The sequence below is a fragment of the Vipera berus genome, assembly GCF_964194415.1.
Source record: "Vipera berus genome assembly, chromosome: Z".
In the NCBI taxonomy this organism is placed as follows: domain Eukaryota; kingdom Metazoa; phylum Chordata; class Lepidosauria; order Squamata; family Viperidae; genus Vipera; species Vipera berus.
Genome location: NC_138205.1, coordinates 76,079,465 through 76,103,141, shown reverse-complemented (window position 1 = coordinate 76,103,141; position 23,677 = coordinate 76,079,465). Strand labels below are relative to the sequence as shown.

Sequence of the window (23,677 nt, the reverse complement as noted above, 5' to 3'; positions counted from 1 at the left end):
GCTATTCTTATGAGTGGGTGATAGTGTCATTCTAATGGATGACTGCATGTCTCAGTAATCACTTTGTATTGTAAATGTGTTTGTTTCATTTTGTTTCATACTGTCTATCTGATAAACTGTAAGTTGCCAGTAAGAAATATTTGGGGGAAAATTAAGGAAAAGACTTGTCTTGTATTGCAGGATTCAGATTATTCTGAAACCTTTTTAAATGCTTGAGGGGAAAATGTTCTATTAAGGAGAAGAAGGTGAATATTTGAATGATTGTCTATTTAAAAAGGAACAATTGTGGTTGTTTTACTGTCTAAAATCTAGTAAGTAAAACATCATACTTCTGCAGAAGAAGGAAAAGAAACAGTAGGGTAATTGAGCCCAATTTTCTTAATACCTTTTATTATTGATAGTACATGACATATGACATCTATGTCATTGAAATAAATAAAAGATGAGTCTAAAATTGAAAGTTCTCCTGAGCTTTTCAGATATTCCTGCAACAAATATCTGACAATGTTGCTGTTTCTTGTTCTCTTCTTTGTCTTTAATGGAGAAAATCCTGCTAGATCTTTTTCTGGAGGCCTGATGAAGGCCCAGAAAAAAAAGTCCAGAAAAAGATCCAGCATTCCATTTGTTGCAGGAATATCTGGAAAGCTCAGAAGAATTTTCAACCAATACAACACACATGTACATTTTAAACCCAAGAATACACTAGGGCAGAAGCTTGTCCACCCCAAAGTTAAAACACTCAGACAAAAAACTAAGCAATGTGATATATATGCAGTGAAACATGTGCAGATGTGTACATTGGTGAAACAAAACAACCACTTCATAAACACATGGCACAACATAGGAGATCAAACTCATCAGAACAAGATTCAGCTGTCCATCTGCACTTGAAAGAGACAAAGGCCACTCTTTGGAAGACAGCAAAGACCACATTTTGGATAGAGAGGATCATTGGTTTAAAAGAGACATAAAAGAGGTCATTTATGTTAATAAGAAGGAGCCCTCTCTCAACAGAGGGGGAGGGATAAAACACCATCTATCTCCAGTTTACAATATAGCTCTTGCAGCAGTGCCAAGAGGTTTCCACAACTAATTGTACCCTGAGGGCAAAAATTAAAACCCCAAAGTGCCTCAGGAGCTCTCATGAAGAATGGTAGCAGAACAGATGATTGCAAAGAAATAGAATCTTTCCGTCCCTCCCCCTCCCCCATCCAGTCAGAACCTTTCTTTCCATAGCCCCAGTATGTATCATCCATCTTCATTCATTTGTTGCCAATAATTCTTGCTCATGGAGTATGAAATGTTTTCTTATGCATGAAAATTTAGAATTTTTAATGTTGCCACTTAAAGCTTAGCTTTTATTTTCATAATGAAAGAAATTAACATAAAGGGGTTAAGGGGTAATTGATTTGCCCCCAAAACAAGAACAAATTGGAAGAAAAGCAAACTGGAAATATTTTGTATTTGAATTGGCGATTATGTTTTATGATCAAGGATTTTTGATTTTGTAATCAAACTGCTTATGTATACAGGTGAAACTCGAAAAATTAGAATATCGTGCAAAAGTTCATTTATTTCAGTAATGCAACTTAACAGGGGAAACTAATATATGAGATAGACTCATTACATGCAAAGCAAGATAGTTCAAGCCCTGATTTGTTATAATTGTGATGATTATGGCTTACAGCTCATGAAAACCCCAAATCCACAATCTCAGAAAATTAGAATATTGTGAAAAGGTGCAATATTTTAGGCTCAAAATGTCCCACTCTAATCAGCTAATTAAGCCATAACACCTGCAAAGGGTTCCTGAGCCTTTAAATGGTCTCCCAGTCTGGTTCAGTAGGAATCACAATCATGGGGAAGACTACTGACCTGACAGTTGTGCAGAAAACCATCATTGACACCCTCCATAAGGAGGGAAAGCCTCAAAAGGTAATTGCAAAAGAAGTTGGATGTTCCCAAAGTGCTGTATCAAAGCACATTAATAGAAAGTTATGTGGAAGGGAACAGTGTGGAAGAAAAAGGTGCACAAGCAGCAGGGATGACCGCAGCCTGGAGATGATTGTCAGGAAAAGGCCATTCAAAAGTGTTGGGGACTTTCACAAGCAGTGGACTGAGGCTGGAATTAGTGCTTCAAGAGCCACCACACACAGACAGATCCTGGACATGGGCTTCAAATGTCGTATTTCTCTTGTCAAGCCGCTTCTGAACAACAAACAACATCAGAAGCATCTTACCTGGGCCAAAGAAAAACAGACCTGGTCTGTTACTCAGTGGTCCAAAGTCCTCTTTTCTGATGAGAGCAACCCAGAGTCTGGAGGAAGAATGGAGAAGCACACACTACAAGATGCTTGAAGTCCAGTGTGAAGTTTCCACAGTCTGTGTTGATTTGGGGAGCCATGTCATCTGCTGGTGTTGGTCCACTGTGCTTCATTAAATCCAGGGTCAACGCAGCCGTCTACCAGGAGATTTTGGAGCACTTCATGCTTCCTTCCACAGATGAGCTTTATGGGGATGCTGACTTCATTTTCCAGCAGGACCTGGCACCTGCCCACACTGCCCAAAGCACCAAAACCTGGTTCAATGACCGTGGGATTACTGTGCTTGATTGGCCAGCAAACTCACCTGACCTGAACCCCATAGAGAATCTATGGGGCATTGCCAAGAGAAAGATGAGAGACATGAGACCGAACAATGCAGAAGAGCTGAAGGCCGCTATTGAAGCATCCTGGTCTTCCATAACACCTCAGCAGTGCCACAGGCTGATAGCTTACATGCCGAGCCACATTGAGGCAGTAATTGCTGCAAAAGGGGTCAAACCAAGTACTGAGTACATATGCAGGCTTATACTTTTCAGAGGTCCGATATTGTTCTATGTACACTCCTTGTTTTATTGATTGCATATAATATTCTAATTTTCTAAGATTGTGGATTTGGGGTTTTCATGAGCTGTACGCCATAATCATCACAATTATGACAAATCAGGGCTTGAACTATCTTGCTTTGCATGTAATGAGTCTATCTCATATATTAGTTTCCCCTTTTAAGTTGCATTACTGAAATAAATGAACTTTTGTACGATATTCTAATTTTTTGAGTTTCACCTGTAAGTCTTGTGGAAATCATTCAGAGAGGAATTTTGTGCACCTTTCTAAATTCAGTCCTCAAAGCTTTGAAGTTGTTGCTGCTTTGAGACTCCACCAAATTTTCTGCCCATCCACGCTTTGCAAAGACATTGATAGGTTTACTTTTGTGACAGAGTGTATTATTTAATTATCTGCAAAAGTGCATCATTTATTTTATCTGATAAGTGCTAGAAGCAGGAATAGCATATTAAAATTGGCCCTTTAAAATAATATGTGGTGGATTCCAGTCATTTACCAAAACTACTAAATATGTCTTGCAGTTTAAAAAACAAAACAGATTTTATTGAAATGGTTTGAATTGATTATAGCCTATAGGTGTTAGCAAGAGGTCCAAGTGGATCAAAACATAAGACATGCTTTACTATTTACAAATATCAATATGTTGGCAATATCAAATTTGGTGGGATAGATGCATATAATTTGTGTGAGCTGGTTAGGATGCTCACGTGCAGCTTTTCGAAATCTGATAAGTCAGAGTGTTTGAGAATTATGAAACTTGTAATCAGGGGATAAAGGGAATATTGAAGTAGGGAAGCAAGATACCATGGTTTTAATTAGGATTTTTGGTATATGATTTACTCCATGTTTATGTCTTTCAAATCAGGCTGTAAATCCAAATGTTTATACTGTGTATGTGACTGTTTTATTGTTGTCATTGCACAGTCTTGAATCATTTCTTATACTCTACCAAACCTAAATAATTTCTGCCTGAAATAAGATTAAGGCTGCTGGAAAGAATACAGCATTTCCTAATAAGTGCATCTTGAGAGGAGGATCTTAACATGAGCTTGAAATAAAGGCAATATATAGCAGATCTGATTTGGATGATGTCTTCTTTAGTTAAATGTAATTTAACTGTTTTTTAATAAGAACAACATCTGGCTGATGTAAGACCATTTGCAAAAACTAAGCTTTTAGTTGGAATTTAAATCATTCAATCAGAGTACCCTTCTTTTGTGTTTATTCTCAAAACTCATTTCTTTAATGAAAGGTCAGAGAGTACTTAACCCCAGAATGAGAGATTGGAAGCAATCATACAAACATAGAAAGCTGCTTTATATTTAGTCAGACCATTGGCTGATCTAATACAGAATTATCTGCGCGCTGACTGACAACAGCTCTCCAGATAGACGGCTATATGGTAGATTACAATTATATGCAGAAGGTCAAAGGTTGGATCCTTTTAAAAGGAATCCTATGTGGCTATTGAGGTGAAAAGATTCTCTTTCCCAGAAATCATTGAGTGCAATTCCCATGGGGGTGCCCTCTAGTTATTTTGGCTCCCATAATCTCTAGTCATTAGCCATTTAGCTGAAGATTGCTGCAGTTAATCAAAGGTTCTGGAGGAAAATTATCTTAGATGAGGACGAAAAACTAAAAAGATGGAAGGAATATATTGAAGAACTTTTTGAGGACACTAGGGATGATATAGATATGGGAAGCATAACAACTGGACCAAACATCACTATGGAGGAGGTTGAACATGTAATAAAAATAGCAAAAACAAGAAAAGCCACAGGACCTGATGATATCCCAGTAGAAATTTTAAAATTGCTGGAAGACAATGGGAAGAATTTTTTACTGCAGCTCTTCAATGGAATATATGAAACAGAAGAGATAGCAAATGATTGGCTAAAATCAACCTTTGTGACAATCCCCCAAAAAATAAATGCAAAGAAGTGTACCGAATACAGAACAATAAGCTTAATGAGTCATGCCCTAAAAATATTCCTGCGAATAATTCACACAAGAATATACAACAAAATTGAGGAGCATCTAAGTAACACACAACTTGGTTTCAGAAACAATCTTGCTACACGAGATGTGCTATTCAGCATTCACGTTCTTGTCCAGCATTGTAGATATGTCAATCACAGTGTTTACATGTGCTTCATTGATTTTGAAAAAGCATTTGATAAAATAAGACACAGCGAACTATTAGAAATCCTGAAACAAGGGGGACTAGATGACAAAAACATCCAAATAATAAAGAATCTATATTGGCATCAGGTAGCAAATGTGAGACTAGGCCAGCTGATGCAGAAATATGAAGAGGGGTCAGACAGGGATGTATTCTGTCTCCACTGTTGTTCAATATCTACTCTGAGTCAATCTTCAATGAGGCACTGGAGAACATCGATGCTGGCTTCAAAGTAAATGGTGTTTGGATCAATAATTTAAAATATGCTGGCGATACAGTTCTGCTTGCCAGTAAGAATGAAGACCTTCAGCTCCTCATCAACAGAGTCACAGAAATATCTGAAAAATATGGCTTGAAGCTTAACACCTCAAAAACCAAGATCATGGTCATCAGCAAACAACCCGTTAATTTACCACCAATAAATTCAGAAGGAATACCATTAGAAAAAATTGAAAGGATCACACAGCTTGATTCTAATTTACATGAAAGCTGGGGCATGACCACTAAAGTAAAGACAAGGATAGAGAAAGGTCAAACAGCATTCTTCAAAATGAAAAAGGTCTTCTGGAGTCACAGCATAAGCCTAAGGTTGAAAATCAGGCTTGTCAGATGTTATATTTTTTCTATCCTGCTCTATGGAGTAGAGAGTGGGTCTCTGACAGAAGGCCACCTAAAGAGAGTAAAAGCATTTGAAATGTGGATTTACAGGCAGCTGTTACGTATAAGCTGGGTTGACAAGATCAGAAATGAGGAGGTGATAAGCTGTCTGGCAAAGCCAAGGGAAATCATCAAAACAATTAAAAAATGAAAGTTAGAATATTTCGGACATGTGATGCGACACCCAGAAAAATACGACATACTCAATTTAATCCTCCAGGGAAAGATTGAAGGAAAACAAGGTCCAGGCAGAAGAAGAACATCATGGTTTCAAGATCTAAGGGACTAGTATGGACAAAACTCGTGCGGCTGCTGATAAAAACATGATCGCCAACATGATCGCCAACGTCCAATAACGGATATGGCACAAGAAGAAGAAAAGATGGCCTATTTAGAAGGCCAAATAGTTTGGCTGGGTGAAATATAATTTCCCTTGTTCTCCCAAACTGTTCAGTCACCTCTGCTGAACTCACATAATTATTCAATTTTCTTTTTCAAACTATCGTACAGTTTGCCTGGAGAATGTAGATACTATGTCATGATACATATATCTCTAGTGCTACCCCCGAAAGGGTCTCTGGAGTCCAGATTTCTTCTCCTTTCCTGCCAAAGCATACTCCTTTTCATTTCCTCTTCATTCACTGGGGTCAAGGCCAGATCAGCCAGTAGGCCCTGCTTCCTTTCTCTTTTCCCTCCAGCCTGTTCCCCAAAGATACCCATCCTTATCGCCTCTCTCTCCCTTGCTGTCTCCCATTTCTTGACAAAACATCCTCCTTTCATTCCCTTCTCCCTCTTCCCCCATGGTACCTACTCTCCCTCCCAAAAAAACTCTTTGGTCCCCCAAAGTGTGAGAAGATATTCATCTGGGGTAGCCATCATGAGCAGGTCTGTGGGTGGGTTGTTATCCATCTTAACCTTTAATTCTGCCCCATACAGGTAATCTTTTAGTTTATCCACCACCACCCACTTAAGTGCCAGGAACTTCAGTTTGTGGGTGGGGTAGTTCTTCTCAGCTGGAGTGAGGCTCCTGCTGGTGTATAAAACAGGCCTCAGGTGTCCATCATGTTCCTGATACAGTACTCCCCCAAGACCATCCTGGCTAGCATTAACATGGAATTCATACGGCCAGTTTGGGTCTGCAATGGCCAAGACAGGAGCATTTGCGAGGCTCCTCTTTAGTTGATCGAAGGCCTGCTCGCACTGTTCTGTCCACTCTGCCTGAATTGACTCCTGGGACTTCCTAGGTCCCTTATTCTGATGGAGTTGACCTGAATGCCAGACACATCCTCCACCTCCTTATTATTTAACAGATCATTGAGGGGACATATTATCTTTAAGAACCCCTTGTCAAACCTCCCATAGTATGAGCAGAACCCTAGAAATGATCACAGTTCAGCCACATTTTAGGATCTGGGCCAGGAAGTGAGGGCCTCAAGCTTTGTGGAGTCTGTTGATATCCCTTCTCGGTGACATGACCGAGGTATGTGACAGGTGATTAGTAAAATTGGCATTTCTCTAGGAACAGCTTCAACCCTTCTTTATGGAGCCTGATCAGAATCATCTCCAGGCACTCCTCATGTTTTTCAAGAGACTCACCAAAAACAATTATATCATCTGGGTACACTAACACATCTATCAAATTCATGTCTCACACCGTCTGCACCATAAGTGACTGAAAGGTTGCCAGGGCCTCTGACAACCCTTGAGGCATCCAATTGAATTCATAGAACCCCAAGGGACCAGATAAAAGCAGTTTTCTCTCCATCATCTGGATGTGTGGGAATCTGATGGTAACCACTTCTCAGATCCAGCACACTAAATAACTTTGCCCCTGATAAGCAGTGTAGGGCATCTTCAACCAGGGGGTAATATACTGATCCAAAATGGTTCTCCAATTGAGGGTATAGTAATCTATGCATATCCTCAGGGACCCATTCTTCCAGATTACTAGGGGAGAGGCATAGGGGTCCAAGATTCTTGGATTCTTCTAGTCCTCTTCAACTCTGCTAATGCTCTCTGAGCTGAACTTAAGGGACCTGCCGAGACCTCTCTCAGAAAGACTTATCTTCTGTAGATGGATTTGATGTTGAACCCTCCTAGCACACCCCATATCAAATTCATCTTCTGAAAACAGATTCAAAGCTGCATCCAAAATCAGTTTAATATAGTATAGGTATAGTGATGCTTCATTCACATTAAAATAACTTATTTGTGGAAAGCTTACTTGCATATAATAACAATAATTTGAAACACGGGGAATAGAGGAGTTTAGCCAAGCAGTGGCACTGAGTTAGCAGGAAGGAAACCTTATAGACATTTCATTATAGTCTCTTGTTTATGGGTGCAAATCCGAATCTTTAAGCCTACATGTATCCTTCAGGAACTATCCTTTGGTTCTTCAATGCCCTTCCAAAAATTGCCAACAATTGTAATATTTAAAGAAATAGAAGGTGAATGCTATATGGAAAGTAAATGCAGCAACTATATTTAATTACCTAAATTAATGTTAGTCCCACTCAATTTTGGAATGCAGTCTTTAGCACACTATCCAAAGACTAAGTATAGCTCATGAGCTTCTGAAGTCTGGGTACTAATCGAGTGTGCTTAAGTTCAGTGCAGCTGACTATTGCAGATTTGACTGAAGAAAAGGATTTGAAGGGTTTGAAACAGGGATGCCTCAAATGCCTACTTCTTTGTGAGAGGTCTAAACTAGGTAAGTTTGATGCCCTCTAACATTGCCAACAGTATTACTGGCTTCCTTTTTTGCCCCAGAGCAAATTAGAACACGTCTCCTCTTCCCCATTGCTAGGCACAATGCTTTATTACTTCTGTGGCCCGTTTCCCACAGTATCCGTCCCCCTCCCACCTACTTTGAGGCCAAGTATTTGAACTGGCAGCAAGCCCATGCAAGAGTAAACAAGTCTGGGAGAAGCCTGGTGCCCTCAGAGTCTCAGCACAACTAGAACTACAGCAGGGCTTTTGCTACTATCCCACCGTTACCATGAACAAGCTGGCAGCACTTTTTTCCATATTAATTGTATGGAAATGAATGAGGTTAACTAGCCAAGGCCATGCAGAACTGGAAGCCAGGCAGATTTGCCTATGTCTTAGTGCCACCTGACAAGGCAAATATGTAGACTAAGATAAATGTGATGCTGATATATAATTATATAAATAGCATATTGGTTAGAATTGGTTCTGAAAGTATATAAAATTCTCTGATTGACATTAACTTCTTTTACCCAGCTTGCATCTTATGGCATCTGAAAGCTCATATTTAAAAAAAAAAATAAGCAAGAATGGCTCTATTGCAGGTTTGTGATTACTATTGAAGGTGTCTTGTCTGTCTTAGAATTCTAGTTATTTGAAATTGCCTGAACACTAAATATCAATGGGAATTGCATATAATGGTTACATGCCATGTGTTCTGAATTCTGCCTTTGTGGGAGAAAAATGCTATTGTTGATTTTTTTTTTCAGCTCCAGAAATTGAAACGATCACTTTCTTCCAAGACCAAAAGTTTGAGGAGTAAAAGTGCAGACAACTTTTTTCAACAAACAAACTGTGGCACAAAGCTGCAAGTAGATTTGCTATCAGAAATCACCTCTAGATCAGGGCAGCTCCCTAATTTGGAAAGTCAAAACTCTACTCCAACCAATACCCATCTCCAACCGGAAGACAAGATTCACATTTTTCAGGAACACATCTTCAAAAAACCCACTTTCTGTGATGTCTGCAACCATATGATTGTTGGTAAGAAAGATTTTACATTTTACACTTTTTGTTTTTATCATTATAAAGTAACATTTCTAGGGAAGGGAGTGATCAAAAGTATTTACATTGATTTCTTGCATTATATGGAAACTACATGGAAAAAAATTGTATCTTTTTATGTTTTTGTGCATAAAAAGTGATCCTCTGAGAATCACTGTTTATGAGAAAGTAATCATTTCTACTCGTGACTTTATATTTAGAAATTCTAAGAACCAACTTTCTAGAATCTAGAGTTAGCTTTCCAGGTTTATGTATGTCAGCAGCAAAGGCAATACAGTCATGATGAGGAAAACATGCTTACATACTAGCCAGCAAGAACCTAAGAAAGAGATATATAATCCGACATACTGATTAAGATCAACACTGTCAGTAGAACGTTTGTGTTCTTCTTTCTCCGCTATATTGAAATATATATACCTATAAACATGCATCAACTTTAGAGCTTTAAACATGGATTAATTTATTAATTAGTCATACTATTATCGAACTTTATTTGCTATAGTGACTTAGATGGAAAACATTTTATTTTTCCACACATTATTTGAATGCTAGCTCTCTTATGTGTGTTAAATGCAGGGAGCCTTAAAAGTGTGAATTCAGATGAATTAGCAAATTCGGCATGAGCACAAATCTATTCAAAAGCGTTGAAAGAATGAACAGATTTTAAAAAAACCTAGATTAGTCATTTTATTCTTTGCATGTCTTCCTTCAGCTCTTATTTTACTTTCTGTCTCTTATCAACCATTCACTATTCTGAGCTAGACAGCCTTTGCTCTGCTTCATCATGAGTCTGTCCTCCTTGAGAACATTTATTAGAGGCTAAGGAGAGGGCTACACCACATAGTCTTGTGTAATTACTGTTTTAAAATCCTAAAAAGATACCATGGATACACAAGGCAATTCACACTTACATGAACATCAAGTAGAATATAGAAAACCACAGTTAATTAAAATATAAAAAGAAATGTGTTTATATATACTGTATATATGTATGTACAGTATGTACAGTATGTAGTTTCTTAGGATTTGGCTCTGTGTAGTCTCGATGCCAGTTGTCATAGGCTGCACACTGGGTTATAGCTTAGCATGTGTTATAAATCAAGCCTGTGGGCTTTTATTCATTACTAGACAATCTATGCCCCAGAGGGTCATTCTTTCAGAGATATTTCTTAACCAGATTTCTCAATGCCTTCAACAGTGACAGAACTTCTAATGTATTGGCTTCACTGGAAAAGTTGTGATGCATTCAAAGATGTATCTGCCTTGAAAATAGCCCATGTTGAACTGTTTAGCACAGGAAACATTTTATGGCATTTTGCATTATGTAATAAATTGTTTTATGATAATTTTTATGTCATAAAATGTTTTACATAATTGGCCAAATTTCAATTCCACAGGAGACAGGGGTCCTACATTTGGACACATTCTGTAAAATAGCCCATTTCATGTACTTTGGTTCAAAAATTGTTGCCCTATGATGCACAGTTTCACCCGGTTAAAGGTTATGGTAAAAAATGTAGTAGTATCTAGATGTCTTCTGATCAAACTGAGAGGATTCCATCTGTTTCATTAGCTTTCTGCATTTAATTTATTCTGTCCATATAAGGTGACCTGCATCCTTGCCTCACAATTTAATTACCTTGAGCTTAAGGACAATCCCTTTTTTCCAATATTCATATGTTTTTAAAAATGAGAACTATAGTACATTAGACCAGCTATCTCTGCTAGCTAGTAGCAAGCCAGGTATAACCTACTGGTCTTCTGTTTTTATTAATAAGGTATTTGATACTTTAGTTTCACAGTTAACTGTGCTGCCCAATACTTTTCAATGTGTTTTCATTTGAGTCTGAGTATGTATGTGCTCTTACATGCACACAAAATTGTGACTCATATCTTCCCTCCTTTAGTATCTAAACACAAGTAAAGTGCATGCATACAAATTAAAGTAGAACTGTTGCCATAGGCAGGCTGCTACTTAGCCATGCCAAAGTAGAGTACTTTGTATTGACTGTGGGAAAGTATTTGCTTTTATTATTAATAGTATTATTATTATTTTTAACAACACAGTCATGAGAAGGACTCTCACTTTAAAAACAATTGTTTCAAAACGATGTCCCTAGGAACTAAGTTCTAATTTTATTCCTGTTTCAAGTGTGTCTGTATGCAGTAATATATTCAGCTATTTCCACTAGGGATTTATATATATATGTGTGTATATATCAAGACCTCAAAGATACATCTGGATTGTAGCTAATAAAAATAGAATTGGGAAAAATGTCTTGCTCAATTTTTTTTAAAATAACTTTATAAAGATTTTAAACAAGAATATAAAAATTAAAATAAACTAATATTTAAAGGAAAGGAAATATATTTGGCAACTTGACTAAAGATTAAGGGAACACTTGATAAAATATTGTCTCTGGACAGCCTGTGGTGCTAGTTGAAGTTAGTCCTTTCAGTAACTACCATGCCTACCCGCTTTCTCCTCTTTTCCAGAATAAACATACTTACTCTCTCCTTGATTTTCTCAAAGTCCTTTCAGTAACTACCATGCCTACCCGCTTTCTCCTCTTTTCCAGAATAAACATACTTACTCTCTCCTTGATTTTCTCAGTCCTTTCAGTAACTACCATGTCTACCCGCTTTCTCCTCTTTTCCAGAATAAACATACTTACTCTCTCCTTGATTTTCTCAAATTGTGTTGCTCCAAGCTTTCTGTAGTATTTAGGGTTTGAAATAAATGCTGGTCAACATCTTTAACACACAGTAATGTGGAGCAGAAGCCCTGATAGGCATAAAAAATGTTGTTGAGCACTGGTGAACATTACTTTTAAAAGTGGTCTCCAGTTTCTGCCCAAGAATGTTGGCAAGGATGTTGGGAGCGTCACAGTTTATATGTATGAATGAACCTTTATTGTCAAAGTACAACCATGTATACATTGAGATTGGCTGAGACTCCCTTCATGCCCCCACCCCCAACTTACAGTAACACAAACCCTCCATCTTATTACACCATGTGAGGTAATTATTCTGACTCCAACTGTTGTATAGTGATATATCCCCTTGCTGAGACCCCTGTGCCTGGCCTGTATAAGTAGATATAATCACTGCTGACAGTCTTTATCAGATAGCTGAACTCACAAAATAGCTTTCTCATCCACAAAGATCTATATTGCATGCAGGAAGTTTACAGCAGACAAGATGTGGCAGATGATGAAATGGACAGTATTTCAAGGTCAAAGACAGTAATGGTCCTACCATGAGAGCAGACCACATGTAATGGTGTCCAGGAAGTGATAATATTCAAGGTTAACAAGAAGGAGGAAATAGATCACAAAATGGGAGGGATTAACTCAGGGGTCAGCAACCTGAAACAGTGAAAGAGCCACTCGGAAGCGGTTGCCTCACAAAAGGAAAAACTGGGAGCCGCAAAAAATGTGTGCACATGCGCGTACATGCGTGCATGTGCAGAACAGGGTTTGACTGAAGAGTGGAGCCAAGGCGAGATATGCACCTACCCTGCATATTTGAATTGATTGGTTGAACTTTTTTAGTCCCACTTTTTTTTTTTTTGGACTGCACATGGCAGAGGACTAGGAGCCGCAAGAGATGGCTGAAAGAGCCGCATGCAGCTTCGGAGCCGGATTAACTGAACAGATCATATTGTAGTTCCCAAACGACCACACGATGGCAGCACAATATGATAATCCCCAGAGGATAATTAACCATGTATATCTAACTCACTATAACACAAAATTAACCAACTATGTGCTGCATAATACTTTTATAGCTGATGTAACAGCACACTCCCCATCGGGTATTGTAAAATATCACTATATAATACTATAATGGTAGTTATGCAAATGCAAATAAATATTTGTGATTTGCCTTGTTGTCTTGAAGACCTGAAAGACATAAAAGAGAAACATGCATATATTGCAACAATAACAATTGCAATTTCAGGCCTCAAATAGTCTATATTAAAGTTCAAATCACTTTTCTTCTTGAAGTCAGGATCCAACAAGGAAAGGCAATAAGTTCAGTCTCCAAGGGGCAAAAGCAAGACAAGTTCTGTGATGGGTCTGATAAAAGTCTTTATGGTACCTTGCCTTGCAACCATTACCTCCACCTTACGTACCTTCCCATCATCACTGGGAATGGCTTTCACAATGAGTCCCATGGGCCATTCAATTCTTTGAGCTTGTTGGTCCTTAAGCAGAACAAGGTCTCCAACGTGGAGATTGGGGTTCTGATGTTGCCATTTTCTGCATCCTCGCAGAAGAGAAAGATACTCCATCTTCCATTGATTCCAGAAGCAGTTGGCGAGGTGTTGTACTCTCCTCCACTGATCATGGTATAGATTTCCTGCTTTAAAATCTCCAGGTGGAAAAGGAACAGATCTGAGTGAGAAGAGTAGCTGGAGTAAGGATGGTTGGGGATTCTGGATCTGTAGACACTGGAACAAGTGGCCTTGAATTGATTATAGCAGACACTTCTGCCAAGAAGGTGGTTAAGACCTCATGAGTAAGCCTTGTAGAGTTCAAGTCCATTAGCATAGAGTCTAGTATCCTACGTGTGATTCCTATTATTCTCTCCCATGAGCCACCCATGTGGGAAGAGTGTGAAGGATTGAAGATCCACGTACAGTCCTTTTCAGCTAAAAAGTCCTGGATTGGCTTAGAATTGATTTCTAATTCTCTGCAGGCTCCAATGAAGTTAGTTCCACAGTCAGATCTTAATGACTTTACTGGTCCTCTGATGGCAAGGAATTGCCTTAGAGCATTGATAAAACATGAAGCAGCCATGGATTATAAAACTTCAATGTGTACTGCCCGCACAGGTGCAGGTGAACAGGTGAACAGCACTGCCCAATGTTTGCTATTTGCTTGGCCACCACGTGTTCTACGTGCTGTTACTGACCATGGCCCAAAATTATCCAGACCAACATGAGTGAATGGTGGGTTAGTACTTAGCCTGTTAGCTGGCAAATCTGACATTTGCTGTTGCTGATGCTTTCTTCTTAGTTTGCGGCATTGAACACAGCTATGCAGTGTAGCTGTAATCTGTCTTTTTGCTCCTACAATCCAAAGGCCTCCTGCTCTTATGGCACCTTCTGTGAAATGTCTGCCTTGGTGCTTAACCCTTTCATGGTAGTGCCGTATGAGCAAGGTGGAGAGATGATGGCAACCTGGTATAATAAGAGGATTCTGTTCTTGCTCTCCCAATTTGGCCTTGTTTAAGTGTCCACCAACCCTTAGCATGCCATGACTGTCTATAAAGGGGTTCAGGGTTCAGGATGCAGGTGGTTGCTGTGGATTGCCTGGAAGTGGAGCAGGATGCATAGCTGTAACGTGCTTGTCACTACTGCATTCTGTGCACTTGACAAAGGCTTTACAGTCTTTAACAAAATGATCATAAGAAGCACAGCACCTGTAGCATATTCCAAGTTTTTGGATAACCTATTTCCGCTCTTCTATAGTCTTTGCCCTAAGCCATTTCTTAAGAGGGTGAGGTTTTTTTGTGACACAGCTCTACATAAGTCTCTGTGTTTAGGTGCTGTGTTATCATACCTTGATGATGATGATGATGAAGCAGGCATAGTGGATTCACTGAAGCTGAAGCTGGGATCATTTCTTGTCCAGGCTTGTTCGCTGATGAACCTGCAAAAATATGAGAATGGAGGGAAAGATACATTATAGACACTTTTTTTTATTTTGAGCCTTTGTGTCCATTTCTCCTGCAGGTTGTATGGCAGTTTTAGCACCACTGGATTCACACCATGGGAGGTGTCCAGGTAGCTTAGATCAGGTAGACGTGGGTCTGTTTTTGCCAATTCTATCTCCATGAGGAGATCACTTAGTTCTTGAAGCTTGTGATGATCTTTGTTACCTATTTTTGGAAAGTTTTGCAGTCTCTTGAATAGAGCGTTTTCTATTGCTTCAGAGCTACCATAGGTTTGCTCAAGTCTTGCCCATGCAGCAGCAAGACCTGCATCTGGAGAGTGAACATGTACTGTTCTCAGTCTTTTAACACAATCTGCAGATTTTGGCCCCAGCCACTTTATGTGTAAATCAAGTTCCTCCTTGGTGGTAAGGTTGAGATCAGCAATAGCAGCTTTGAAGGTTGATCTCCAGGATCTGTAGTTCTCTGGACAGACATCAAACCTTGAGAGGCTAATGTTGATGAGCTCTCCGTGAATCATGTATCTGGCGAAGTCAGAGAGGTCTGATCGCTCACTCCTTGGTGCCAAAGAAACTTGTGGGACCCCTTGGGTGTAAAGGTTCTCTGGTGAATAAAGGTGAGGTGTACCTGGATAGAATGACGTTGCAAGAGCATTCAGCTGTGGTTTAGTCTCTAAGGCTTGTGCTGGCTGTTGATTAAACTGTTGCTTGTTGCTGGAAGTCACCTTGTCATTGGCAGGAGGTGAAGTGGTTTGAAGTGTTGATGCACTTGTGTTGTGGAGTTGAAGAGGCTCAGGCCCTTGCAGGTTTGGGGTCTCTGTGTTGAGAGTCAGAACAGTGTTGTTAGTAGGAGGTAAAGAAGATGGCTCTACATCATTGCAAATGTTATGCTTTAGTACATATTTACTGGTGCGTTCAACTGGATCTTCCATTTCTGTTGGGATAGAACAATCTGAACTAGTACTTTCTCTCATTGCTTGTTCAAAGACCTTCAGCCTTGCTAGGGCAGCTTCTTCTTCCTTTTCTATTTGCAGAATCTTTATTTGGGATTCCGCCTCTGTTTGGCGGGCCTTGTTCTGAGCTTCCATTTCAGCTTCCTTTCTGGCAAAGGAAACTTGCACTTTCTTTGCTTCTAGATGTGCACAGGCCTCTATCAGCTTATCACTTAATGTTGAACTCCTGGAGCGAGAGGATCTAGAAGAACGTGCTGTGAGTTTAGTTGATGTGGATTTATGAGATCTGGTCTCCTGCAGTTGAGCAATGCGGAATTCTGCCTTATCCTTTGCATCTTGCACTAGGAGATCTCTTTGGTGGTTTAGTGCATCAGTCTTGGTTAGTTCTTCTGAGGAGTCATCTATATTAGAGTCCTTTAAGAAAGCTGTGTATTTTGTAGACAGCCGCTGGTAACGTTCATAGGCTGCAGATAGGCGATCTATAGAGTCTCTTAATTCAGCAGGATTATCATTAAAGCGCGGCAAAACTGATATGCTAAAACTGATACTGCTAAGCTTGTAAGCCGCCCTGAGTCTTCGGAGAAGGGAGGGATATAAATGGAATTAAAATAAATAAATAAATAAAAATAAATATGCAATGTGTAGTTCTCTCCCGTAGGTCTGACAGATTACTGGAGAATTCATCTCTAATTGTCTCATAGTTTTCTCTGAGTTTCTGTGTTGGTCTTATTGTGCATTTGGGTTTTACACTCTGCTCAGCAGAATCAGCTCCCTATACACCTGTGTGGTCAGAAACATGATGTATCTGCATTGATTCAGCGATAAAAGAGTGTTCAGAGCCTTGTCTAGACATTTTTCACGTTTGTAAAAAATGGGTACTGTCTCTTTAAGAAGACAAATTGTAGCTTAGACAGGGTTTATAACATAGTCCAATGTATAGAAACAGTTTTCAGCATACACAGGAGATGTGCAGTAAGCTTGTGCGACCATATGCTTTCACAAGATGGTGGATGGCACTGAGCTTGACTGCAGATATGACACACACATATGGATTGCAGGCTGTAGAAATTCTACTGTCTTTGATTATTCTGACTCCAACTGTTGTATACTGATATATCCCCTTACTGAGACCCCTGTGCCTGGCCTGTATAAGTAGATATAATCACTGCTGACTGTCTTTATCAGATAGCTGATCTCACAAAATACCTTTCTCATGCACAAAGATCTTTATTGCATGCAGGAAGTTTACAGCAGACAACAAGATGTGGCAGATGATGAAATGGATGGTATTTCAAGGTCAAAGACAGTAATGGTCCTACCATGAGAGCAGACCAATGTAATGGTGCCCAGGAAGTGATAATATTCAAGGTTAACAAGAAGGAGGAAATAGATCACAAAATGGGAGGGATTAACTGAACAGATCATATTGTAGTTCCCAAACGACCACATGATGGCAGCACAATATGATAATCCCCAGAGGATAATTAACCGTGTATATCTAACTCACTATAACACAAAATTAACCAACTATGCACTGCATAATACTTTTATAGCTGATGTAACAGCACACTAATTGCACAACACACCGGCCTCAAAAGTCAATCATGCATAAAGTTTATAAAATTATTTCCCATTCAAAAGCCTAACAGCCCATGGATAAAAGCTGTTCTTCAGCCTGTTGGTACGGCTGGCTATACTCCTATATCTCCTACCCGATAGTAGGAGAGTAAAGAGATACAGTCCAGGGTGTGAATCATCCCTGAGAATTTTCCTCACTCTTCCAAGGCAGCGAGCCCTGGCGATGTCATCCAGTGGTGTCAGGGGACAGCCCACAATGTCTTGTGCTGTGCTCACCACCCTCTGTAATGCTTTCCTATTCGCGGCTGTCAGACCAGCATACCAAACCACAATACAGTATGAGAGGACGCTCTCTATAGTAGACCAGTAAAAAAGGGACAATAGCCGTTGTTCTACTGTTCTTCCGCAAGACCCTGAGAAAGTGAAGTCGCTGTTGGGCCTTTCTGGCCATCTGGGTTGTATTAACTTTCCAGCTAAGATCTTCACAGAGATAGACTCCCAGAAATTTAAAGGAGGAAACTCTCCCCACACAGTCCTCCCTGATGTAAAGTGGGGTAGGTTCCTCCTTTTTCCTCCGGAAGTCTAGCACCATCTCTTTCGTCTTGCCAATGTTCAGGTGCAAGTTGTTGTTGCAACACCATATGGATAATTTTTGTACCTCCCCCCTGTATGCTGTCTCATCCCCACCTGTAATAAGACCCACTACAGCAGTATCATCTGCGAACTTAATTATCGCAGTAGATGGGTCAGATGATACACAGTCATATGTGTACAATGAGTACAGTTAGGGGCTAAGCACGCAGCCCTGTGGCGACCCAGTGCAAAGCCGGTGTAAATGCAATGCATGGTGTCCATATTGATTTGGCTCTGTAGGTTTACAATTTGAACAATTAATTTAGTTAAGAAGATCTTTGTGATTGTCTGTAAGAAGCTATATGCAGTGGTGGGATTCATCCAGTTCGCACCACTTCAATAGAACCGATAGCTAATTTTTTGTTGCCTGGGCCCAGAATGGACTTCCAGAAGTGGCATCCACACAGAGAACCACTAGTTCACATATTTGAATTCCACCACTGGCCATATGTACCTCTCATCTCATCTTTCCTCTGCTTTTCTCATACCACAAATTCATCTTTTAAAGATGTATACCACAAAAACTTTATTAGTCCTTTAAGGTTCTATAAACCTTTTATTTTTGCCTATTGCACATTAATAGCTACTCTTTTAGCATTCCTTAACCTGCATCTTAGCTAATTATCAGGACTATTATCTTTCTACAACAGCTTATCGAATTAAAACCATACAAAATGTTTAATGTCATATTATCAGTAATTTTAATCAAAATTCAGTTTTAAAATTCCTACCAGAGCCGAGAGCATTTCAGTTTCAACCCTGTTTCAAAATATTCATCAGCATCTAATACCAATTCCACTAAAAGACAATTTTTAAATAACCATCAGCAGCAGATAGCAAACTTTCAGCTAAGGCCAGGGAGAAGAGGCTGAATCTCTTATTAAATGCTTCTATTTCTTCTTCTGACAATAGTTGAAACCTTTCATATTTTTGCAAGCTTGTTATCAAAACAGCTCAGGTGCACATTTTAAACTAATTCAATTTTTCTTTTGCTGAAAGGATACAAGTTTTATTGATTTTTACCACACAATCACCAGGAATTATTTTTATAAACTCTGCTTTCATTCCTTATAAACTATTGCTGCTTGCCACAGAATTGCTGTCACAGCCATGGTGATAGTTTAGAATGCTTTCTACCCAACACTAGATTAACAAAAGGGTCTCATACAGAATCTTAGGCACAGAATAATTTGTATGGAACCATTGTGAAATCACTATTCACTGCTCTCTGAGAACTACTGCCTTCAGTTGTGTTTCCCATTGCAACAGACATGAAACTCCATTTGCTCTTTCAGCTCAGAAAACCTCTATTAATAGCCTCAAAACACTCCAAAACTGTTTACAACACTCCCTCTAAGCCAGTGGTGGGATTCAGCCAGTTTGCACCAGTTTGGCAGAACTGGTAGCTAATTTTTTGTTGCCCAGGCCCAGAATGGATTTCTGTTTTAAGCCAGGAAAACAGATGACAAGTCACAATTTTTAACCAGCACTTGGATTGGCCTGGGCAATCTTGGGCTGAGGAAATATTACCTGGATAGTTTTATCCAAAGTTATTTTTTCCCCAGAACTAAATTTCTGGAGTTGCAAAAGCAGTGGAAGATTACTGGATTCTTCCTTGTGGCCTGTTGAACTGGCATTCGGTCCCATGCAAATCAAAGATAAAAATCTCAAGGCCCAATTCCAGTTCCAATAAGAAGCTAAGATGCACCCTGGGGCATGTGACCCTTGTTATGTATGGGGATTAATAAAATACTAGTGGTGGCTCACTGTTACCATCAGGTGATGCTGTACTGTGACAGGATTGGCTGATAAGCACCGGGCGGGAAAACAACTTAAAGGGATTGGCTACCTGTGTACCTAGTATAAGGGGGTACAGGTGGCCCCTATTGTCCAGTCAGTAGTTCCACCAATAAAGAGCTGTTATGCTGAACCCTTTGTCCTTCATATTGCCATGCGGTCAAGAACCCACTACACAATAACCCTTTGTATCCTTTGATAGCCCAGAAGTCATTGATTCCTGTCAGCATCCCTTTCCTCATTGACTTACCTGACTTTGTTCATAACATTTTGGGCCAGCTTTGCAAGACACAGAGTTCTTGTACACGAGTGTGCAACAGCAGCTGCACAATTGTGTATGCACTCAGGTTAATGAAAGCATTGCCTGTGTGGAATAACCGTTTAAGATGGAGCTCAAGAACTTTGATGGCACAAGGAGGCCACATTTATTCTTTTACTACCATTACTATTACTACTTGTAATTATTGTTGTCCTAAGCAGAAAAAGTACCCACTAATACAGTTTAAAAAATTCATGTGCTGCATATAAATTATGGAATGTATTGCTGTGAAACATTGTGCCAGCATAATTTGCTTATAAAATGGCCCAGAGTTTCCTTCCACTTCAAAAGCATATGCTGAAAAAAGAACATGGGATGAATATCACTTCCATGTTCTTGTTATAGATTTTCATCAGTGCCTGAGAAACAGTTTGCTGATTTATTTATTTATTTTAATCTGATTTAGCAGAGATCTTTGAGATCCAGTGTAATTAGGAACAACTCAACTCCAATACTAATATAATTCTGAGGTTTTCCTGCAGGCAATAATTGTACAGGGAAAATGATACATTTAGCTATAATTCTAGATTTTTGCAGTGTTCTAGTATGAAAAATGGCATTGCCATCATCATCTCACTAGGTCAAGCTATTTAGAAACTTCAGACCAAACATAGAATGAATTGCACTAACATGATTTGTGTGGCTTTTTACAAGTGCCAATCAAATTGCAGCCATAAAGGGTAGAAACAGTGCTTTGGCAAAAGAGCTACAAGTAAAAAAAATCTTTAAATTCATAGTAGTTTGTCCTTCACAGCACATTTCATCGATGCAAACCTGGTCAGACATATCAAAGTTACTGAAACAATTCAATGATAAGTCAGCTCCCCCTCTAAACATTCAGTGGATTCAAGTTACTCAACATAGTAACTATCGTCGAGTCTCCAACCTCCGCTTTCTGGCGAAGGTTGTTGAGAGTGTGGTGGCCCATCAGCTTCCTCTGTTCCTGGATGAAACTGATTATCTGGACCCGTACCAATCGGGTTTCAGGCCTGGGCACAGCACGGAGACGGCATTGGTCGCGCTGGTGAATGATCTCTGGCGGGCTCGGGACAGGGGTTGTTCCTCTGTCCTAGTCCTATTAGATCTCTCAGCGGCTTTCGATACCATCGACCATGGTATCCTACTACGGTGTCTCAGGGGGTTGGGAGTGGGAGGCACTGTTTTGCGGTGGTTCTCCTCCTATCTCCTGGGCCGCTCGCAGTCGGTGTTGACGGGAGGGCAGAGGTCCGCTCCGAGGCCTCTCGTTTGTGGAGTTCCTCAGGGGTCAGTTCTCTCGCCCCTCCTGTTCAACATCTATATGAAGCCACTGGGTGAGATCATTCGTGGTTTTGGGGTGGGGTATCATCAGTACGCTGATGATACCCAACTTTTTTCTCCACCCCAAACCAACCCAGCGATGCTCTCGCCGTGATGTCCTGTTGCCTAGAAGCGGTCCGGGTCTGGATGGGGAGAAACAGGTTTCGTCTCAATCCTGCCAAGACTGAGTGGCTGTGCATACCGGCATCTCGGGTCAACCAGACTATTCCATCTCTAACGATGGGGGGTGAGGTGTTACCCCCCATTGATAGGGCTCGCAACTTGGGCGTCCTCCTGGATTCGCGGCTCACTTTTGAAAATCATATAGGAGCCGTGACCAGGGGGGCTTTTGCCGAGGTTCGCCTGGTGCACCAGTTGCGACCCTACCTGGACCGAGATGCCCTACGCACAGTCACTCATGCGCTCGTGACCTCCCGTTTAGACTACTGCAACGCTCTCTACATGGGGCTGCCCTTGAGGACCACCCGGAGGCTTCAGCTGGTGCAGAATGCAGCCGCGCGAGTCGTGATGGGGGGTCTCCCAATACTCCCATGTAACACCTCTACTCCGCAAGCTGCATTGGCTTCCAGTTGCCCTTCGGGTGAGATTCAAGGTGCTGGTGATGACCTATAAAGCCCTAAATGGCAAGGGTCCGGGATATTTGAGGGAACACCTGCTGCCAGCATCAAGCTCCCTTCGTCCAGTGCACAGGGAGGGTCTTCTCAGGGTGCCGCCGGTTAAAGATTGCCGGCGGGTAACACCCAGGGGTAGGGCCTTCTCAGTGGGTGCGCCTGCCCTGTGGAACCAGCTGCCTGTGGAGCTTAGGACTGCCCCCGACCTCCGTTCATTCCGCCGGGACCTGAAGACCTGGCTCGTCGAGCTCTCTGGCCCAGGCTGAGAATTTTTTAATTTTTAATTTTAACTGGGTTTTTTATTTTTCTCAGGGTTTTATTTAATCTTTTTTAATTTGTTTTAACGTTTGTATTGATTTTCTTTTAAATACCCTGTAAACCGCCCTGACGCCTTCGGGAAAGGGCGGTATATAAATCTAAATAAATAAATAAATAAATAAATAGTATACCATTTGGTTGGTCCCAAACCCTCTTTAATCAATAACCCAGGATTGTAGTCATCCCTGTATTGCAGAGGTTGTGATTTGTCTGAGGGTACTACATAGTCTTCTTGTAGAAATGACATTTGAATTGGGGCCTTTCATTCCTGGCCTTTACGTAATGCCATACCAGCAACAACTTACAGTCTTAAGATACATTCAAAGGCACTTAGGAAATGTCATCGTTGACTTTAGTCAGAACACTGGTAAGAAACAAAACTATATATAGCGGGTTCTTTTGGTGTTCTGCTTTTCCTCAGTGAAACTACACTAAAATGTGGCAGCATTTAGAACACTCGAAGACTAAGATTAACTGGAGTAAATGGCTATTTTCTATGTTCTTTAACACATTTAGTACTTAAGTTCTACCAGTTATTCAATTGCTATAACCATCTTGAATTAATACTTGAATATTGGTTAAAACAAATAAAGAAATAATTTCCTCTGCCCCTCTTGGGGAAAACCATGATAGCAATTGAATTTCCTGAATTACCTCCATATTGTATAATTTTTCCTTCTAAATCTAATAATCTTTTTGCGCTGCATTCATTTGACTTCTATTCCAGTTGATAAAGACACTGCTTGTATCATTCATTGTAATGGACTTTTCTGCTTTACTGCAACTTTCATTTAGAGTTTCACAAAAACAGCTTAAACAACAGGTTACAAACTTATGTCCTTTTCTTCAAAGTTGAGAAAGGTAGGAAGCTACATAAGAGATACATCAGAGATTTGACTTAAGCACAAGATTTTTTTTTAAAAAAAAACTAGCTTGCCATCTTGCCCTCTTCCAAAAACAGGGAAGAGA

General features: G+C 40.1%; 1 protein-coding gene across 2 annotated transcripts in view; it reads left to right on the top strand.

Moving 5' to 3' along the window:
- The window catches only part of STAC (SH3 and cysteine rich domain), a gene marked incomplete at its 5' end in the record, with an annotated part of 80,859 nt that overhangs the window by 17,854 nt on the left and 39,328 nt on the right, over nt 1-23,677 (top strand). For both annotated transcript variants that reach the window (XM_081345711.1, XM_081345710.1), the window contains one exon: nt 9,207-9,480. In XM_081345711.1, the coding sequence (XP_081201837.1) occupies nt 9,207-9,480 (274 nt within the window). The remainder of the gene's footprint in view (nt 1-9,206; nt 9,481-23,677) is intronic.